General features: G+C 28.2%; 1 protein-coding gene across 1 annotated transcript; it reads right to left on the bottom strand.

Annotated features, from left to right (window-relative positions):
* Positions 1 to 449: 449 nt before the first annotated feature.
* PGO_091000 (hypothetical protein, conserved) lies at positions 450 to 19,438 on the bottom strand (the record flags this gene model as incomplete). The annotated part of the gene is made up of 7 exons (XM_028687689.1): positions 450 to 11,623; positions 11,936 to 12,664; positions 13,440 to 14,228; positions 14,470 to 14,718; positions 14,928 to 15,359; positions 15,685 to 18,066; positions 18,292 to 19,438. The coding sequence occupies 7 exons, from the start codon at positions 19,436 to 19,438 to the stop codon at positions 450 to 452; spliced, it is 16,902 nt and encodes a 5,633-aa protein (XP_028543490.1).
* Positions 19,439 to 19,922: the final 484 nt, after the last annotated feature.

The raw sequence follows: 19,922 nt of genomic DNA, 5'->3' as shown, positions 1-19,922 counted from the left end.
TGTACAAGACGATGCATTTGTATAAGGGTTTATAATGGACCATGGTCTATACTTACAGCTACACAGCAGTTATATATATTTATGCATATGTGCAACTCCCAATAGGTGTGCAAATATATATCCATATATACTACCTACGTACACGTGCATACTCTTTTTTAACTATATGTGTAAAAATTTAATTCATAAGAAAAAATAAATTTTAGTTTATTCCAATTCGTCGTTCCAAATGGAAGCAGAATGTTTAAAAATGATTATCCCGTTTAGGAAATCTGCATTAAAATGGTTCATCGCTATGAATTATGTAAGGAAGTTAAAATAAAAAATAGTTAAAAAATGCTGCTTTATATATAGTGGTAAGGAAAATGTCTGAAATTTTTTTGATTACAATTTCTCAATGGGGTATCAATTTTATAACGTTGAAAGCTTCTGTCCAAGTGTGCACCATTTTAGCCTTCCAGAAAATCTTGAACGGCTTTGGGATAATATTTATATGCATATGAAATGAGTATGTCTATAAAATTAATTTCACCAATATCCATAAAAAATCTGTAAACAGTATTTTCAGCATTAAATTGGCTTATGAATGATTCCCCTAATTTGATCAAATTTGTACACATGTATGATTGGAAAAATGGTTCACCAAGAATGTTAGAAATAGTTCCTGAAACTTTATTCAAAATATCTATAATGACCTTTAGCAACTTCTTTTTGTATCTTGAATGAAAATACAGTTCCACAGTTTGTATGGACGAAATAGTAAGATAGGATATAAAATTTCCAAATAATTTTTTTAAAGTAACATTACTTGATAATGCTGAATTTATGTGTTGAATTATTTCTTCAATAAAACGAGCATTTCCAATGTATTTCATATGTATAATGGCAATAACTTGAGATAATATTTTCTCAATTTTGTCTTCATCAATTATGTTAAGAATATTTTTCATAGATACCGATAAATTTTGTAAATTAAACAAACACATGTCGAATAAACTATGCTTTATCGTATGTGTATTAGTTAACGATGTCTTCAGTTCATGATCCCGCACTATCAAAAATAACATGTCTAAACTCTGTATTACATTCATTTTGACATAATAGGTGATGTACTTTGATATGTAGTTTTTTCGATAAAAATACAGACTTTTTCTTAAAAAAAAATCAAAACCATGCACAAACGTGAAGGAAAATACACCACCTTTTAATTTAGAGTATAAATTATTCATCCTCACACCAAAGAGGCTACCAACTATGCTACTGTCTGTGTCTGTTTTCACTTCATGTTCAGTAAAATTGTATACTATTCCTCTGGAATTTTCTATACTATCTGTAGATTTTTTCGCGATTTCAGCGCCTTCTACAAGACCATTCTCTTTCCCATCCTCATGATTGCATCCCTTGTAGTAGCCATTAAAGTAACCACCATCGTAAGCACTGTTGTAACCATCAACATAATCACCATTATTCATTTCATTCGTACAACATATTCCTGAGACCTTTTGTGGGGATAACCTTCTGATTTTATAATCCTTGTGATGAACCAAACTGGAATTTCCCATTACTCCTTTTTTTACAGCATGTATTTGGTAGTACTTCTCTTTATTATTCTTCTTCTTAGCGGCCTTTAGTGGGCTATATTTCTGATATTTCCTATTCCTTATGAAAAATATTTCTTTCCCCTTTTTATCAGAAAATGTACACAGTCTATTATTGCAAGATGGTCTTTGCAGTGACGACCCCTTCCTCATTTGTGGATTTATAATTTTCCCTTTTTTACATATTTCTCTAAACTTTTCGTTTAATTCAAAGCATGGTATGCACCTTGTGTGTTTTTTCTTCAAACCAGGAACCATGGGAAAGTTGTTCATGGTTTTATTTGAGTTGTTCCTTTTATCTAATAGGAGGAGACGTTTTTTTGTGCAAGAATTCCAATAGTGATTTCGTTTGACACATGTATTTGTGAGTGTATACGGATGTGATATTGAATTCGGTTTTTCAATATTCTTGCCAATCTTCACTATTTCATTGCTAGTTTTGTAGGTTCTTTTTTTATCAAGAGATGTAATTGGAGTGTCACGTTGTATGAAGACATACTCGGAACTCATTTTAGGTATGGTATTTTTTTTTTTGAAATGTTTTGAATTAGAACCCATTTTCATCAATGTTGGTTCTTGATCAATACTTATGATCTGCTTTATAGTTTTGTCTACTTTGTAAGACCTAGTGGAAGCTAAGAAAACAAACTTTAAAAATGATTTGATCAGATTAATAACTGTGCTCTTTTCATTAATATGCTTTATCGTTTGCATATTATAATTGATATCAATTTGATTTATGATATGTAATAAATTATTATTTTTGTTGTGGGAAAAAAAGTATTGTTTGACATTGTTTATAAAATTTTCATAAAAGGATGAATGTTTACTAATACTAAAATTGGAAGGATAGTTATTTAGTATATAAATATAATTTTCAACCATTACTTCTACAAATGATGTAATTTCTGATAAATCGATTGCTGTGTATACTTGTTTTTTTTTATTATTTAGTATGATCATTAATTCATTTATTTGCTCTTCTGTAAAATTAAATATAATATTATTCCTATCATCTTTATGAATGAATCGATATCGTATAGCACATTTGTAAACAAACTTTGCAATTTCTTCATGATCTTTATTTAACACTGCTCTTTTTTCAGGATCTAATTTAAAAGTTGTGTACCTTTTAGTTCGATACATATAAACAGAGTTGTTGCTATCAATGATTCTGTTAATGCTGGATTCTAAATTTACATACTGTCTTCTGGTCCTTATTAAATCAGAGAAAGCATAATAAAAAGAAAATAGTAATAAATGATGAACTTTATAAACATCAAAATTGAATGGTGGGGATGTTTTTATAAAATGATGGTAAAAATCATTCTTCTTTAGTTCTTCATCTAATGCCATTTTAAATGCATCTAGTATATTATCATCTTTTAGGAATCTATTTAGATCCATTAATTTTACTCCCTTTATGAAGTAAGCAACAAGATCATGCTGTACTATTAGTCGTTTAATGCTGTCTATTTGTTTCTTTTGCATCCATACAAAATCGCTAATTTCGTACGTACTATTTGTACCCATGCTCGTGGAAAAAAAATTTGTACCACGGATAGAACCGTCTGTCCAACCATCAAGGGGTTGTTCTCTTTTCTTAACATTTCCATTCATCTTTTTATGATCTGGAGTCGTTGAAAAATTGTTTCCCTCAGAGGATGCATCTTCCGTTTTATGAAAAATAAAATTATATATAGTTCCTAAGGGGTTGGAAAATTTTGTTGCAATTTTAGATTGATTTGTATCCATCTGATCCAAATTATATTGTGTTGAAGAATTAGAATTTGTTTCTCCCCCAGAGTATACTGATGTTCCTTCCTTTGTTGAACCCTCGTCATTTCCGCTTTGACTAGCCTGAATTATATTTCTAATTTCTACTATATCTATATCTAATAACTTGAATATTAGATCAGCATTTTCTGCTACTTGTAAAAGAGATTTTTGTATTTCTGGATAATATGCTAATAAAATTAAAACAAAAAAGGAATAAACTTTTGTATTTTCTTCCCCTTCACTTATATATTCATTTGGATTCGCTGACAATTTATATCCATAAGCATCATCACTAAAAGGTTTATGATTAAAAATAAGGATGTCTACTGATTCACTAGGAAAATGTATATTTCTTAAAAAGACATGTTCATTGTATAACAATTCTATTTCTAAATATAATGTACTCGTTTTACTTAACATATGTTTCATAAATTTTGAATAATTTTCTTTTTTATATAACAGTTTAGTATATTTATTTCCAACTGCACTCAATTTTTGTTGAACACGTAATGGTTTGAATGGTCTTGTTTCGAACATCAATTTGTATATCATTGCTGTGTATATATTTTTATACAATGTGTAAATATTATATGCATTTCCATTGCTTATTCCATCTTTTTTCAATTCATAATATTTATCCATTAACTGTTGTAACACGTTGAGTGTTCTGTTTAGAATAGTAATTCTACATTTCGCTTCTTTTTTTTTCTCATATTCTTTTAACTCGTCTATGTCAGCAAATCCGTAACATCTGATTTCACTGTAATTATTTCCTGTATAATTATAATTTTTTTTCGAAGAGAAAGTGTTATGTAGCATATCGATCCATTCTGTGTTTGGTCTAAATTGTTCATCACGCTCTTCCAATTCATTTTCGAAGTTGTTTATGCAAAAATTTTGATGATATTCATCTAATTCGCTTAAATTTTTAGAATTAAATATAGATTTTTCACATTCATATGAAAACATAGCAATATTTTCAATTTTCTTCTTTCCTATCGAATCATCCAATTCTTTTCCAGAAAATAAAACATTACTTCCGTAAAAACCTACTTTTTTTTCACATAATTCTATTTCATATTCCATTTCTTTCGTGCTCGGTAATTTCACAGATGTGTCTATTTTGGATGTATCTTTTAAGTTAATTTTTTCTTTACGCATCAAGTCATAAATAAGAGGACATAAGTGTTTAACATTTTCTAGCTTATCCAAATAAAAACTGGAAGAATGTATATTTGAATTATCATTGTAATAGAATTTGTAAAAGAATCTATTTATATTAGAAATTTGAGAAGTTAAGTCTTCTAAAAAATTGTTTAACAATTTTTTTTTTTCTAAGGAAATTTTTAAGCTTTTATAAAATTTTAAACCTAACAAACATTCCAACTTTTTTTTTATTATATAATGTTTGTTTTCTATATATACATATTTCTTGTTAAATAATTTATATTGATGAAATTCAATATTTTTGTATTGTTTGTAATCAGATCTTAAAAATTCGTCACTTAACCCGCTCATCTTTTTCAGGTTACTTAAATTATTACTTTTAATTATTATAACAGAAAGTAGGATTAGTCTGTATTTAAGTAAAGCACAATTTTTATCCATTCTTGTTTTTATAAAATAATTTTCTTCTTCAGTTAGAGGATATATCTCACTGAAATGTGTAGCGTAATCAGTAAAGTATCTATCTTTAGGATTCCTTCTTCCATATGGTTTCAAAATAGTGTTTGCAATGGAATCCATTGTTGTTACATCTGTAGTTGGATTTACATTTACGTTATTTCCCCCTTCTTCTGTTTCATCTCTTTTTTCTATTTCTTCCACTTGCTCATAATTCTCCTTCGAATTGTCTTCTCCGTTTTTTTTTTTATTATCTCTCTCGTTCAATCTTTTAAATAATTTCAAAACATTTTTTATATCCACATTTGTTTCACATAAAATTTGGCTATTACAATTTTTTAATTTTAAGGGGTTTATTGCCTTTACAGATAAAATAGCTTCAAATCTTCTTTTGTCATGATCCTTGTACCACGTAAATTTTAGGTATTCCTCGAAATGTTCTTCTACATTGTTGGAACTCCTTTTTTTTTGTGCCACTTTGTTGGTTTTATCTTCCTCCTTATCGTCACCATCGTCATACTCCTCCTCTTCCTCAAAGTCTTCCTTGTCTTCTTCTTCTTCTTCTTCATTATTTTTATCTTCTCCTTTGATGTTTTCATTGGAGGTTGTGTTTGAATTATGATTTTCTTGCTTCCTCTGGTCCACAGTACTTCTCAACTTTATATATGAGATGTTTTTAATTTCAAGATTAATCTTAAAAATTTTTTTTAAAATAAAGTTCAATTTGGTGTACTTCTTCAACCTCTGAACAATAATATCCTTCACATTGCTTTTTTTAATAAAATAATCTAGTTTTTGCAAAGACTCTATATTTTGATTATTCTCTAAATCTACCTCGTAATAAGTTTTTATGTGATAATCTCCAAGTTCCAGTACTAATTTGATGTTTTCATTATTTCCTTTCATATTATCAATAGTAACACTAAAAGTGTTGGATGTCCATTTTATGGAATGGAAATATTCAAATTCCAACAATTGATTTATTATTTTTTTCTCTGTTAAATATTTCAATGCATCTCTCATTCTCCCTATGTTATCATTGGAATCATCTTTTTTTTCTCCCTCATTTGGTTTACTCTTTACTTTATCCTTGATTTTTTTAATTCCTCTTTTAACACCTTTAAGCATCTTATTAAGCGTTCCCTTTAAAGCACCTTTTTTCTTTCTGCTTGGTGAAACTTTTGTTGAAATTTTTTCAGTTTTAGCTGAGACATAATCACGAATATTCTCATCATTACCCAAATCCTTGGAATTCATAGAACTTAAATGACTTCTACCTCTTTTGTCATTTCCTCTTATTCCTTTAGCTTGTGGAACTGGAGCATCTTCTATGATTGTATGTTTCCAATTAATGCCACTTTCATTCATCTCTGTTGTATTTTCATTTTTATGGACTCCGATATTACTATTTCCAATTATGTTAAAAGGATATTTGTACATATCATCATTCGTGTTTGTCTTATCCCTTTCGTTACCCATTTTATTTTCTTGCATAATTTTATTTGAATTCACATTATCAATATCATCAAAAATTTTATTTAAATAATCTGATATATCATTAGTTTGGTAAAATGGGACCAATTCAGCATGGTAGCAAATATGTATATTTTTTGACCTATGTTTCTTGCTATTAACAACTAGGAAACATAGTTCATTATTTTCTCTAAAAATGTTAAAGTCAACAATAGCATTTTTATACTTCTTACTTTTTATTGTATATACTTTTTCATTCTCAATATAAATTTTGAAATGTAGTTCACACTTTACTGATCCTACTTTTGTCGTCAATAACAAATCGTGTGTATATCCATAAGTAAATATAGCCCTTTCACTTAATTTTTTCATAGAAATGTTTTTTAACTGTACTGTCCAATTTTGGCTATAGAAAGAACTACATATTTTAGTTTTATTTTCTAATGTTTCTGAGTTTATGTCAAAAGAGTGTAGAAATATTTTTTCCAAACAACTTAGTGTTCTATACCTATTTGATTCAACAAGGTAATAATTTTTAACCTGATTCATATTTTTGTTTTCTAAAAATGACATTTCGTAATAACCTTGTTTTTTATCCTTGCTAGAATGTTCGACTGACTCATTTTTCTTATTTTCAATATTCCTCTCGTGATGTGGAGAATATTTATTATCATGTAAAAGACCATCTCCCTGTTTCTTTCCTATCTTATGTTTCTTGTCATTTCTTCTGTTTTTATTCTTCTTTTTGAATATATTTCTTATTATCGACTTTGGATTCATAAAGAGGTGATCACTTTGGAGTTCATTGTGTTCGAAATTTTTTGTTAAAATAGGTTTATCTGGTACACGAGTTTTAGGCTCGTCGCCTTTGGCATAATTAGACGTGCATCTATGTATGTGTGAATTTCCATTTCTTGGGTAATACTTCATACACTTGAACTTTTCATTGAAATGAACATTATTAGAATCATTGTTAAAATTACTTCTTAAGTCATTTAATTTTGTTTTTGTTTTTATTTTTTCTGAATGTATGGAAGGTTTTTGAAAAAAGGACGAACCGTTGTTTTTACGTGAAATTTTCAAAGCACCTCTTTTAACATTTTTCATTAATCGTGTTGGAAATTTACTAATAGGATGATATAGTTCGTCATATTTATTGTATAAAGTGTCTAGAAATTGGGACGTGGATATTTTTACACTTTTTCCTTGTGAAAAAAATTCTCTATGTTTGTTAATAGTATCAATTCTAAGATCTGTCATAAACTCTTCGTCTTGTACTAGTGCTATAATATTTTGATATATATAGATTATACTTTCTTCATCATTGAAAGAAATAAATTCAAGTAAACTAATTCTTTGCATTTCTATTTGCATTATTTTTTCAACTAATTCTGATGAAAATGGTAACAAATTATTCAAAATTTTGGTAATAAAATATTTAATGTAGGTTAAAAGTTTTTTTTCAATGTTATCATACAAATGTTGAAAAAAATTAACATATGTTCCAAAATTTAAAAGGAAAAATCTTTTAAAATTTATGAAAATTTCTTTTATTTTCTCCTCATGATTATTTATAAATTCAACAATGAATGGATATTCTAGTAAAAAGTCTAATATCGCTTTAAAATAGCACTCTTCCACTAAGTTATGTAAGAGAAAGAACAAATTTGAGAAGACTCTTCGATAATCTATGCTATCTAATATGTCTTGAATTACTCCCATTTCGACAATGTAATGTAAATTAATTAGAATAATTGTAAAAATGGATGTTAATGCATCTAGCGATATATTAAGTTTTATCAAAATGAGTCTAATGACGTCTAAACTACCTCGTAGTAATCCCTCTGAGACAATTACTTTAAAAATGTCTTCTTTTGTACTTCCTAATTTTAATACGCTATATATTACATGGGACAGTACATTTATCAAACTTTCATTCACATTAGTATTAACAAATAATCGAAGGAACTTAAAAACAGAAGAAGTTGAATAATAGTTAGTATACTTAGCTGGAACCAATGATCTGATAAGGATATTACTAACTTTTACATGTTTAATATCTCTTTTCCACATGTCATAATTAAATATGGATTCTATATACTCTTTAGTTATTAGAGAATCTCCTGATATGAATACTCCCTTAAGCATTAGCTCATCAAACAATATGTTTGTAATTCGATAACTTTTGTACTTGTTAAATGTTCTCTCATCAATTGATTCTACAAGACGATGAAATATGATAATAGCTTTGTATAAATTGTAAATATCTTCTTTCTTTAACAATGATACGTATTGAAAATCGGTTTTATAATTTTTTAATTTTGAATACATATCTTCAAAGTTTGTATCATATCCATTGATACAAATTTCAGTATTAAAAAATTTCCACACAACAGCTATTGCATACTGTTCCCTATTTAGAAGAATCGAATCTAAACCTTTTTCTGCTTTGCTAATAATTTTCACATCAAATAAGAGCTCTTTATATTCACTATATGTTAATTCGTGACTGCTCAAACGTTTTATATCTTTCGTTTCAATGTACAGTTTTTGTTCATCCAACTTTTTCGCCACGATTTCTTCAGTGAAATATTTTGCACCATGTTTCCAAAAGGTTGCTTCTTTCAAATTTTTAAAATAAACTAATTCATTTTTTTTAAAATGATCAACTTGAATTTTAGATGCAATGGAATACCATTCTTCATAATCTAATTCTTCATCTGACAAATTTTGCAAATTTTTAATATAATTAATAATTTTAATATTGTTTTTCTCTAACTCTTTGAAGTACTTCCTGGTTAATTCGGTTGCACCTAACTCGTTAAAGTCGTACTTGAGACAACAGTCATGAATTATTTGAACCTTATTTATGGTTTCATGTTCTACATTTAAATTTTCTGATTTATACACTATGTGATTAATAATATTATCTAAATTTATTTCGATGTATTTCATTAGGTTGGAAATGATCTTTATATGTTCACAAATTATGAGAGATTCTAGACTTTTCAAATTGTGAATGTAATTTCTTCTCTTCGTATTTTCGATTAAGTTATACGACGATTCTATTTGAGAATTTTGAGCTTCTATTTCTATTTCTATAGCGCTGAGTAAGAAGTCTAATAATCTTAAAAAGGAGTTGAATTGATATTTTTTATGGCTATTTATTTGAAATATCCTGGAATAGAATTTTTTAATTTCAAATCCGAAAATTCTATAAGTATCTTTATCAATAAAATTTATTATATTGTTGATAGAATATTTGACCAACGTATTTGGTGAGTTGAAAATATCTTCAAATTTAAAATCCACATTTAGTTGTAGCTTAGAGTTAAGTACTAATATAAAGTGATCCATTAATTTTAAAAATTTCACGAAATTTTCATAATATATGAAATATTTAAAGTTTAGTATGTCTTTTCTTATAGACACTAATAAACTGTATATATGAATCTTTTTATTTAAGAAAAGGTTTATTTTTTCTTCAATAATTTCAAAGTACGTCTTGTAGTACTTATCTGAATTAGCTGTATTTTTGATAGAATCATCTAAAATTGGTACACATTCTGACAAGTTGGAATACAGAGGGGACAAATATCTTCCATTCTCCGTCGCGTCATTTTCGTTCTTCAATAAAATATTTGTAACAATACTCAATATATTGATGTGTATAAAATATGTAGGTAAAACAAGGAACATTTTCTCATCTTGAACTAAAATCTGGATGCTAAATTTCATAGTGTTGTCATCCTGATATTTATACAAACGTATATCCTTCTCATTCATGTACAATATACTCAAGGAACTTTTAAAAAAATTTGACAGAATCGGTATTAGCCAAATCATTTTTTGGTTAAAAGGATTTTCTCTGAGATATCTATCAACAGCATCTTCAGCAATGTTTCCATTATCGTGAAAACATGGTTCATCAGGAGCACAATTAAATACAGAGTAGAAAAAATCATACACATTTTTAATTAAATAATTTAAGTAATATTCATGTACTGTATACTTATTTGGGTTATTGTCCATTTCTCTTGCGCTGTTAGTATCTTCTCCTTGTTCTTCATTTTCGAGTTCTAAAGGATCAATATTTACATTTTCCTTTGATAATATAATTTCCCCAATTTGTTTTTTTTCTTCTTTACTAAATTTTATTTCTCCATCTATTACCATTTTTTTCCTCTTGTAAAAAAACTTCATGTACAAGTTCATTATAATATTCATCAATGTATTTTTCACATCGGTTAATTCATTTACATAAAACAAGTTAAACATTTTACGTAAGGTAACGGCATTACTAGAAGAAACAGATGAATGTAGACCTAATTTTAGTTCATTAAATTTTTGGATATATGAATGTCCCAATCCAATTAGAGAAATAAAATAATAAATTTTCATATCATTTGATTCTATGGAAAATTTATATTGTTCGATTTCTTTCAATATTTGTTCTCTCAAATTTTGATCAATTTTGAGCTGTTCAATTTTGTTTCCAAAAGTATTATATTTTATCTCTTTTTTTTTTTTTAAAAAATCTGGTATTACTTTTTCAAAATCGAGGCTTAATATTTCTTCTTCTTCTTTTTTATTTTTAAATATTTCCATAATACTTTCTAGTTCATCTTTTCCTAATGTATCCTTAGATAACATATTGTCTAATGTCTTAATCATATACCTTACAGCAGAAATGAGAGCATACAATTTATCGTATTCATCTACGTCGTTTGAATGCTCATTAATTTCCGACACCGTTGACTTGAACCATTCTAAGAGACCCTTATCATATAAAAATAAATCTTTTAGTAAATTATCCAAATTGCTATATGGCCCAAATCCAAAGAGCGAATATATTTCCAGGTACAACATATGTAGGTAATTATTTTTAACCCTCTTGTTTCGATGCTTAACAATATCTAAATTTATTAAATTTCTTAGATTTTCTTTTTTCATATTTCCTATATCCTTTCTATTTATCAGAGCCAATATCATTTTCTGTACGTTTGTGTAATTCTTTACATTGTTATGTCCCCTCATTGTGATATGTATATCCTCCAATAACATGTTTGAGTTATCTGTATACTCCTTCTCTAGAACAACGAGATAATTCTTCATCTTCACTAATTCTTCGTAGTATACATGAAAGGTGGCTACAATCGAAGGACACAAGGATGATTGGTGTTAGCAAGGAGAAGAAAAAAAAAAAAAAAAAAAAAAAAAAAAAAAAAGGGAAATAATGTAGCAGTCGTTAGAAATAAATTAATACTCAGAGAAAGACACATGTTTTTTTTTTTTTTTTTTTTTTCATATTTTACTTCACTTATTTGCACAGAATTTATGCATGTATATTTTTTTCTCATATGAATATTTTTGTTAACTTGCAGAGTGTTCTTTATTTACTGGACTAATAAATTATACTCTTCTAGTATTGTGAATTTTTTTCCCTATTTTTTTGCACTTACATGCATCCCTCAAGTGATACATTTCATAGCTGAAAAGTGAACTATGTTGGTTGTACACCTTGAAAGTATGTCCCTCCTTGAGTATGATGATTTTGTTACCACCCTTCTTTCGTGGGGGATTAAAGGAGTAGACATCATATCCTCCTTTGATATTTTCAGAAAAGTATATTATTTTTTCTCTAAAATGCTGACTAAATATCTCAGTTAGGTACAATAGAGCGTTTTTGGAATAATAAAAAATAGCAGATTTCTGTTTTACATTCAGGACGTTATCAATTTTGAAAAGTAATTTGTTGGATATATCATTTCTCTTGATATCCATTAATGAAAACATAGAATCGAATTTTTCTTTTTTATTAAATATGTTATGTAATTCGTAAGCCAATATGCTTAACATAATATTTGTTAGTGTATTCAAATGAGCGTAACCAGTGCTTTGTTGAATGCATGCTTTAAGGTCTTCCACATTCAAATTGAATTTCATTTTAATATTTGATAAATATGATTTACCATTATGAAACGTGTGTTTATACAACCATTGATCTCTTATGCATAAGTATAAATTGCTACTACCCTTTCCCTCTTTCAAAGGTTTTTTAATTCCTATTTCTATTTCATTATATTTCAACATAAAATCCACCAGTTTGTGTATCCTGCTACTTTCGAAATAATACCTAAGTAGCCTCTGCAGGTTCACTTTGCATAATTTGGAGTAGCTATCTCCTGTCACTAAGAAATATGGCAAAGGTGGAGAAAAAATTATTTTACAAATTTGACTGTGTACAAATAGGATAGGAGAAAATGGCATTCGTAACAAGCTACTAGAGGCTACCCCCTCCCCTCTGTGCTCAAACCACGTGCATACACAAGTAAGTGTATATATACAACATTTTACATGTAATAAAAATGCAGAAATATGTCAGCAGTGTGTGTATCAAATAAGTACCACTCATAGGATAGTGATATTCTAAATATAGCAAATTTAAATTAGAGTAAAAAACATAATTATTGCTTGTGAGCCTCTACATGCATGTCACCACATTCAGATGTAACTACTTTCAGATGTAACTATTTTCAGATGTCACCACATTCAGATGTAACTACTTTCAGATGTAACTACTTTCAGATGTAACTATTTTCAGATGTAACTATTTTCAGATGTCACCACATTCAGATGTAACTACTTTCAGATGTAACTACTTTCAGATGTAACTATTTTCAGATGTCACCACATTCAGATGTAACTATTTTCAGATGTCACCACATTCAGATGTAACTACTTTCAGATGTAACTACTTTCAGATGTAACTATTTTCAGATGTCACCACATTCAGATGTAACTACTTTCAGATGTAACTACTTTCAGATGTAACTATTTTCAGATGTCACCACATTCAGATGTAACTACTTTCAGATGTAACTACTTTCAGATGTCACCACATTCAGATGTAACTACTTTCACATGTGAACCAGTATCTCTCCCTTTTTTTTTTTCGCCACTTACCAGTTTTTCCCCATAATTTACTTCTCTCAACGAAGGACTCATTAATAGACTCTTGTTTAGCAAAATCAAAAATGTGATTGAACAATTTTTCATTATATTCTTTGGAAATATCAAATGCATGATATAATAGACTTATATTTTTTACTCTTTCAATCAACATTGACATGTTTTTATATGCTTCATCATTTTTTTCTTGAGAATATTTCAAATGAGAACTGGTATAATCAGAATATGTATATTCTATTAGATCTAAGAAAAAAATATTCTCAAAATTTCTCACCTTGCCATAGGATATATCTATGGGAAAATTGTAAGCAACAGGACCCTTAAACATTAGAAAGGATTTTTTTTTTTTTAAATTCTTAGTAAATTTTGATGACAATTTTTTACTTTCTTCATTAATAAACTTTTTATAATATATAAATATATTTTTCATTTTCTTTAACAGAGTTTCCATTATTATATTTCTAATATCATCACCTATGATATCATAATAATAATTTTCATAGCTTTCAAATATATTTTTAACAACATTAATTATTTCTTCAATATGAAGTTTAATGATGTTTTCTTTGTCAATTAGCTCTTTTAAGTTTTCTGTTCTCTCTATTTTATTTAAGACTTTATGAAAAAATACTACTATGTTTATTATATCCATTAAATCCAAAATTAAAATTTCACTGTGCACTTCTGGAACCTCTTGTCCCATGCTCATACCTAGATCCTCAACCTTCTTCCGAAAGAAAATTTCTGAAATTGTATCAAGGACCTCGATATATTCAGGATTTCCTAAAAAGTAAGGGTGGACGAAGTTATATATAGCAATAACAAACTAGATGAGGATTCATCATACGACGGGGGGTGGGGTGTTTATATGTATGCATATATATATATATATATATATATATATATATATATATATATGTACAGATACGTGGGCACCAGGAAAGATACTATCTTGAACGAAGCACCCTTGTGATGCATCTCTATGTTACTCCCTCTGTCTATCTCTCTCTTATTTTATTTTTACCTCTGTTCAAGTCATTTAACATAGTGATAATATTTGCTATTTTTTCGCTGTACAATTTATACTTAAATATAATTTTCTCTAGGGAATACAACTGAGACTGAGTTTTATATTCTGACACGGTTTTCTTTAATATGTGCATTTTAATTATATTGTAGACAAACGAAAAATGGTATCTAATTTCATTTTCATTTGATATTTTTGTAATATCTCGCTTCATCCCATCAAGGTAAAGGAGTAGAGTTGCCAAGACTGCATCAGCGGACGAGGAAAACGAAATTATGGTGAAGAATAATGATGAAAAAGTAAGATATCAATATGAGCAAAAATTCATCTAGTAAAATCAAATACAGAAAAAAAAAAAAAAAAAAAAAAATTATAAGAGACAAGGTAAAACATTGTTTGTTGTGTGTAAAATATATTAGTCCCTCTTAATTTTCTTCTTCTTTTTCCTCACTTACGTATTTTTTCATTATTGTAAAAATTGCTAAAAACATTTTCATAAGACTGATTGCTTGATATAAATGCATTATTTTTAAAACTTGTGTTGTTATTGTAAAAATTATACACAATGGAATTAATCTTACTGCTGAAAGAAAAAAAAACTTCATCTTTTTTTATGCATTCCTTTACTATATTTATTTCGTATAACTGTCCACATATAATGGACGTAATTAAAGCTGGTATATCATTAATCTCACTTGCATTTTCATTTCTATAAATGGTAAGAAAGGAGTACTTCTCCGTGTTCATCTTATTATTTGTGTTGTAAGTTATACTCCCATGTTCTATTGATTCAAGTAGTGAAAATATGCTTTTCTTCGATAGAGTAAGTTTTGTTTCTCCTTCCAAATCGGATTCTATCCAATTATTTGAGCTGAAAATTGATTTGTCTACGCAAATCGGGGTTTTGAAAAAGGCGAATCATAAAATTATTAGGTGTCTACACTTGAGCATGCAAATTTCATGTGCGTCTAGTCTTAGTCAATCTTAACCTAACGCATAAAGCCTTCCAACTGAATCTATACATCAATGCATGCATCCGCACGAAGAAATAGACACACAAGCAGAGATAAACACACAGGGAGAGATAAACACACAGGGAGAGATAAAAACACAAGGAGAGGTAGACACACACGATGACATAGATCGACAGGGTAGGAAAATAAATTTTAAAATTTCGAAGGATAAACATCTCTTGCACTCATTTGAACTTACCAATGGTTTTAACCGCATAGAAATGTAAACCAAATCCTGCGTCAATTTTGTTTTTTGAATCCAAATTGGTATTCAAAATTTTGACGCCACAATTATTCTTGTACACAAAATAAGAGCCATTGTGTCCACGAGCAATGTGCAGAGGATCCATTTTTAACAAGGAATCGTTTTGAATATCGAACGCTTTATTGTGGTTAATATAATACACATTTTTCCTAGATCCAATTAATAATATATATATCATGAAAACATCTGTAAATCCAAAATAATTTAGCACATTCAAGTGATTTTCATCTCTATTTGTCATAATTAGGGAATGATACATACTTGAGAGGAGGTGTAATTCATTAGTTGCAAATATGTCTAAAACTTTCCTCAAATAATTTGTATAATGGAACCATACGGTGGTAAATACAGAGTATAGTTTCGTTTCAATTTTTTTGATTACATTTTGACTTGTATTCAAACTAAAAAATGATAATATTTTTTTTTTACTTAAGAAAACATTTCGCAAGTGATAAAAATATGTATTTAAATCACTCATATTGACATTTAATATTTTTTCTAAATTTCCTATCTCGTACGAAGACATAATTCTAATGATTGCGTTTTTCATTTGAATAGAATCGAAAAATGTAGATTCAAATATTTTTCTCAAGTTTGATTCACTTAGAAATAATAAATTTTTATTAAAAACGCTATATTTTGTACGCAGTAAATCATTTTTTAATTCTTTTATACTTTTTATCTTTTCTACTTCCATGATTTTCTTTTTCTTGCACATATTTCTAAAATACCATGCGTTTTTTGTTATTTCTTTATTATTAGATTCATAACTTTCTAGTTCATGTATTATATCATTATATTCACTTTTCATATTAGGCATATTAAGGATTGAAAATTTCATGAACCCTTTCCATTTTTTGTCATCTTCCGAATCGTACGATTTTTCCCCTTGTGCAATATTACCTGAATTGTTGTTAAGATTTTTCAATTCGCTTGCATCAGAATATGCATATGATGTAGAATGGATAGTACTATCATTGTCTAAAAAAGGTTCATCTTTCAAGTTTTTCTGAGAATTATCTAATAAGAAGTCATCCGAATGGTTTCCTGTGCTACTAGCAGAGGTGTGAGATGTATTTGAAGAATCTTCACTTTCTTTTTTCATATTTCTACTGGATGAATATTCTACATCAATCGAATGTGGCCTTTCAGACATCTGTTGATCTTCATTATTTCCATGCAAATCTTCATTACTTCCATGCAAATCTTCATTACTTCCATGCAAATCTTCATTACTGCCATGCAAATCTTCATTACTGCCATGCAAATCTTCATTACTGCCATGCAAATCTTCATTACTGCCATGCAAATCTTCATTACTTCCATGCAAATCTTCATTACTTCCATGCAAATCTTCATTACTGCCATGTAAATCTTCATTACTACGATGCAAATCTTCATTACTGCCATGCAAATCTTCATTACTTCCATACAAACCTTTGTTACTGCCATTTGACAAATTAGATGATTGATTATTCGTTGAGTTCTTAGATATAGTAGAAAAGGAAGAGGATAAATTATTACTTAGTTCTGAAGTAGATATATCAGAATTGGAATCAGACAAATTTTCAAAAGAATTAATTTCGTGTTTACTAGACATGTTTGATAAATCTGATAAATTGTTAGAGGAAGAAGGAATGGATTCTTCATATGGAGAATACATTTTATTTTTATCGGAATTATCTGAATTGTAATTTGATGAATGAAGAGAAGACATCATTTTAAATTTTACTTCGTCTGATGGGTATTTTGAATTTTCAGATTTTGTACTATCAACATCCGAAATTGAACTTGTAGAAATATTTGAAATAGATCTGTATAAATTTTTCAATTTCTTATTTTCATAGAATTGATTATATGAAGAATTTTCCATAGATCCATTATATAGTTCATCTTCTTCTAATTCTCGATTATCAGGATAATAGAAATTTAATCTTACATCTCTGTAATATTCTTTATTATTTTTTGTTCTTCTGTTTTCATCCCAAGTCAAGTCATCATTTTGGCTGGTATATTCCAAATCGTCATCTTCCAATTCCACATCTTCACAGTATTCATCAAGATAATTAATTATTTCTATCGAAAATAATAAACTCAAATTTGTTAAGTTGCCTCTAATCATGTTTAGTAACAATAGGTAAATATCATTCTCTGTTATTTCTTTGCCCCCGTTATACTTGACCAAAATTTCCCCTATTGATTTGTAGTAAGTGAGATTTGCCTTTTCTTTTTTTTTAGAATTTTGAAGTAATTCCTCCTTCATGCATTTCGTGATTTCTTCGTTCTCTTGAGATGTCACAGAAGAAATTTTTATATCTGTAGTTTGAGTTGGATGGGGTTGGGGGGAGGGGAAGTAGGAAAGGTAGAAGATAAACATTTGTAGAATCGTGGAAGGGGATACTAAAGCATGCGTGTCATGATTCATTATCGTATAACATGTTTGAGAAATCTCATAACATGTTGATCGATCTCATAACAAGTTGAGCGATCTCATAACATGACAGTGAAACACACAAGTCTGCAGCTTCCACATGAACTTACTTTCGTTCATTATGGTGTACTTATTATCAGAGAAATGGAAGGAGATATCATTAGCATTTATAGAAGTTATTTCGAAGTTGTCTAAATGATCTAAGATTGGGAAATCCTCATGGACTAAAAGATAAGTAATCTCGTCAAAGTGCCTATGGGGAATCAGAGTGTCTGAATAATATTTCGTGGAAACTAGCTGAATTAACTTATCAGGCAAAGTATTTATATGAATAGATGTAAGAATTCCATTTTCGTTTAAAATAGCAACTTTAGAATTGTGAACTTTGGAAATAATGAAAGTTATGAAACTGTCAAAAAAGTGGTGTATATTCAGAAAATAACTTGCTTGATTTTTATATATTATTTTTTCCATATTATTACATATAACATCATCTAAGTATTTAAAAATATCGTATCTAAAATCTTCCCCCAATATAGGTAATACATGCGAATTGTAGGACTTAAAATATTGTAACAAATTTTTTAGACATATCCAATAAGTTCTTAAAAAAGAATCATTAATCACTTCTTCACTTCCACGAAAAAAGGTTTTCAGCAAAGTATAAGGTTTTGGAGATTTTAATATCTCATCAAAATTTTTAAGTACAGATTTGTGATCTATAGTTATATTTGACGTGTCCATTTGTATTAAACTAAGAATAATTTCATTTGCTTCTGGATCATCAACTGAGGATAAATTTATAAAACTTCTTAATTTATATGCCATATTAATTTTATTAAAGTAAAGTACACTATTCTCATCTTTTTCAGATTTTTCTTGCTGTAAAAATTCTTCATATAACTTATCCACTAAATTTTTTTTAAAATTTTCTTCTTTCATTTTACTTGCTTCTGACACTATATTGTTTTTAGTTAGAAGTAAATATTTCACTTCTTTTATTAACAACTCATTAAGCTGTGTTAATGACTTATCTATATCTAAATACGTTTCTGTGTATAACTTCTCAACAAATGAAGTACATGAATTGGTAAATTTATCGTAAACATTTTCATTATATTTACGAGATTCATGAAGCTTCGTAATAAAATCTGAAACCCTATTTATTTTTATTTCTTCTATTATGTTAATACTAGCGTTGGAGAGAAGTTTGTGTAAATTCAAAAGTCCACCATAGGAATATTTCTGAACTAGCATGTTCCCTTGGAGTTCTTTTTGCAAGTGAAGGTAAAGATATGTACAGATGTGTATGCATGTAAACATGTCATCATATAAAAATAATGACATGGTGTGCTTCTCGTTCGCGATGAGTACATACTACACATGTGTGTACATTTATTTCTACATTTATACAAATCTTCTAGTGAGCAAAAAAAAAAAAAAAAATATTTCTCAATTCTAGAATATTTCTAATATATATATATACAACACAGCTGGTTGTATGCTTCCCCATTTCATATTACCTTTTGTGCCCCTGAAGAGCTAAATCCGAGGGAAATATTATGTTGTAAAAAAGAAAAAAAAAAAAAAAATGATGTTTATTTTATTTTATTTTCCCCCCCTTTTTATTATGTGAATGAGTTACAATACATTGGTGTGATATATATATATATATTTTTACAAGAGATTCATCATTTTATTACCTTTTTTAAAATCGGATTCCTCAGTGCAGTATCATTGC

The sequence above is a fragment of the Plasmodium gonderi genome (genome assembly GCF_002157705.1).
Source record: "Plasmodium gonderi DNA, contig: Chr09, whole genome shotgun sequence".
In the NCBI taxonomy this organism is placed as follows: Eukaryota; Apicomplexa; class Aconoidasida; order Haemosporida; family Plasmodiidae; genus Plasmodium; species Plasmodium gonderi.
Note: the sequence above shows the minus strand (reverse complement) of the source record. Positions and strands in the feature narration are given on the sequence as shown.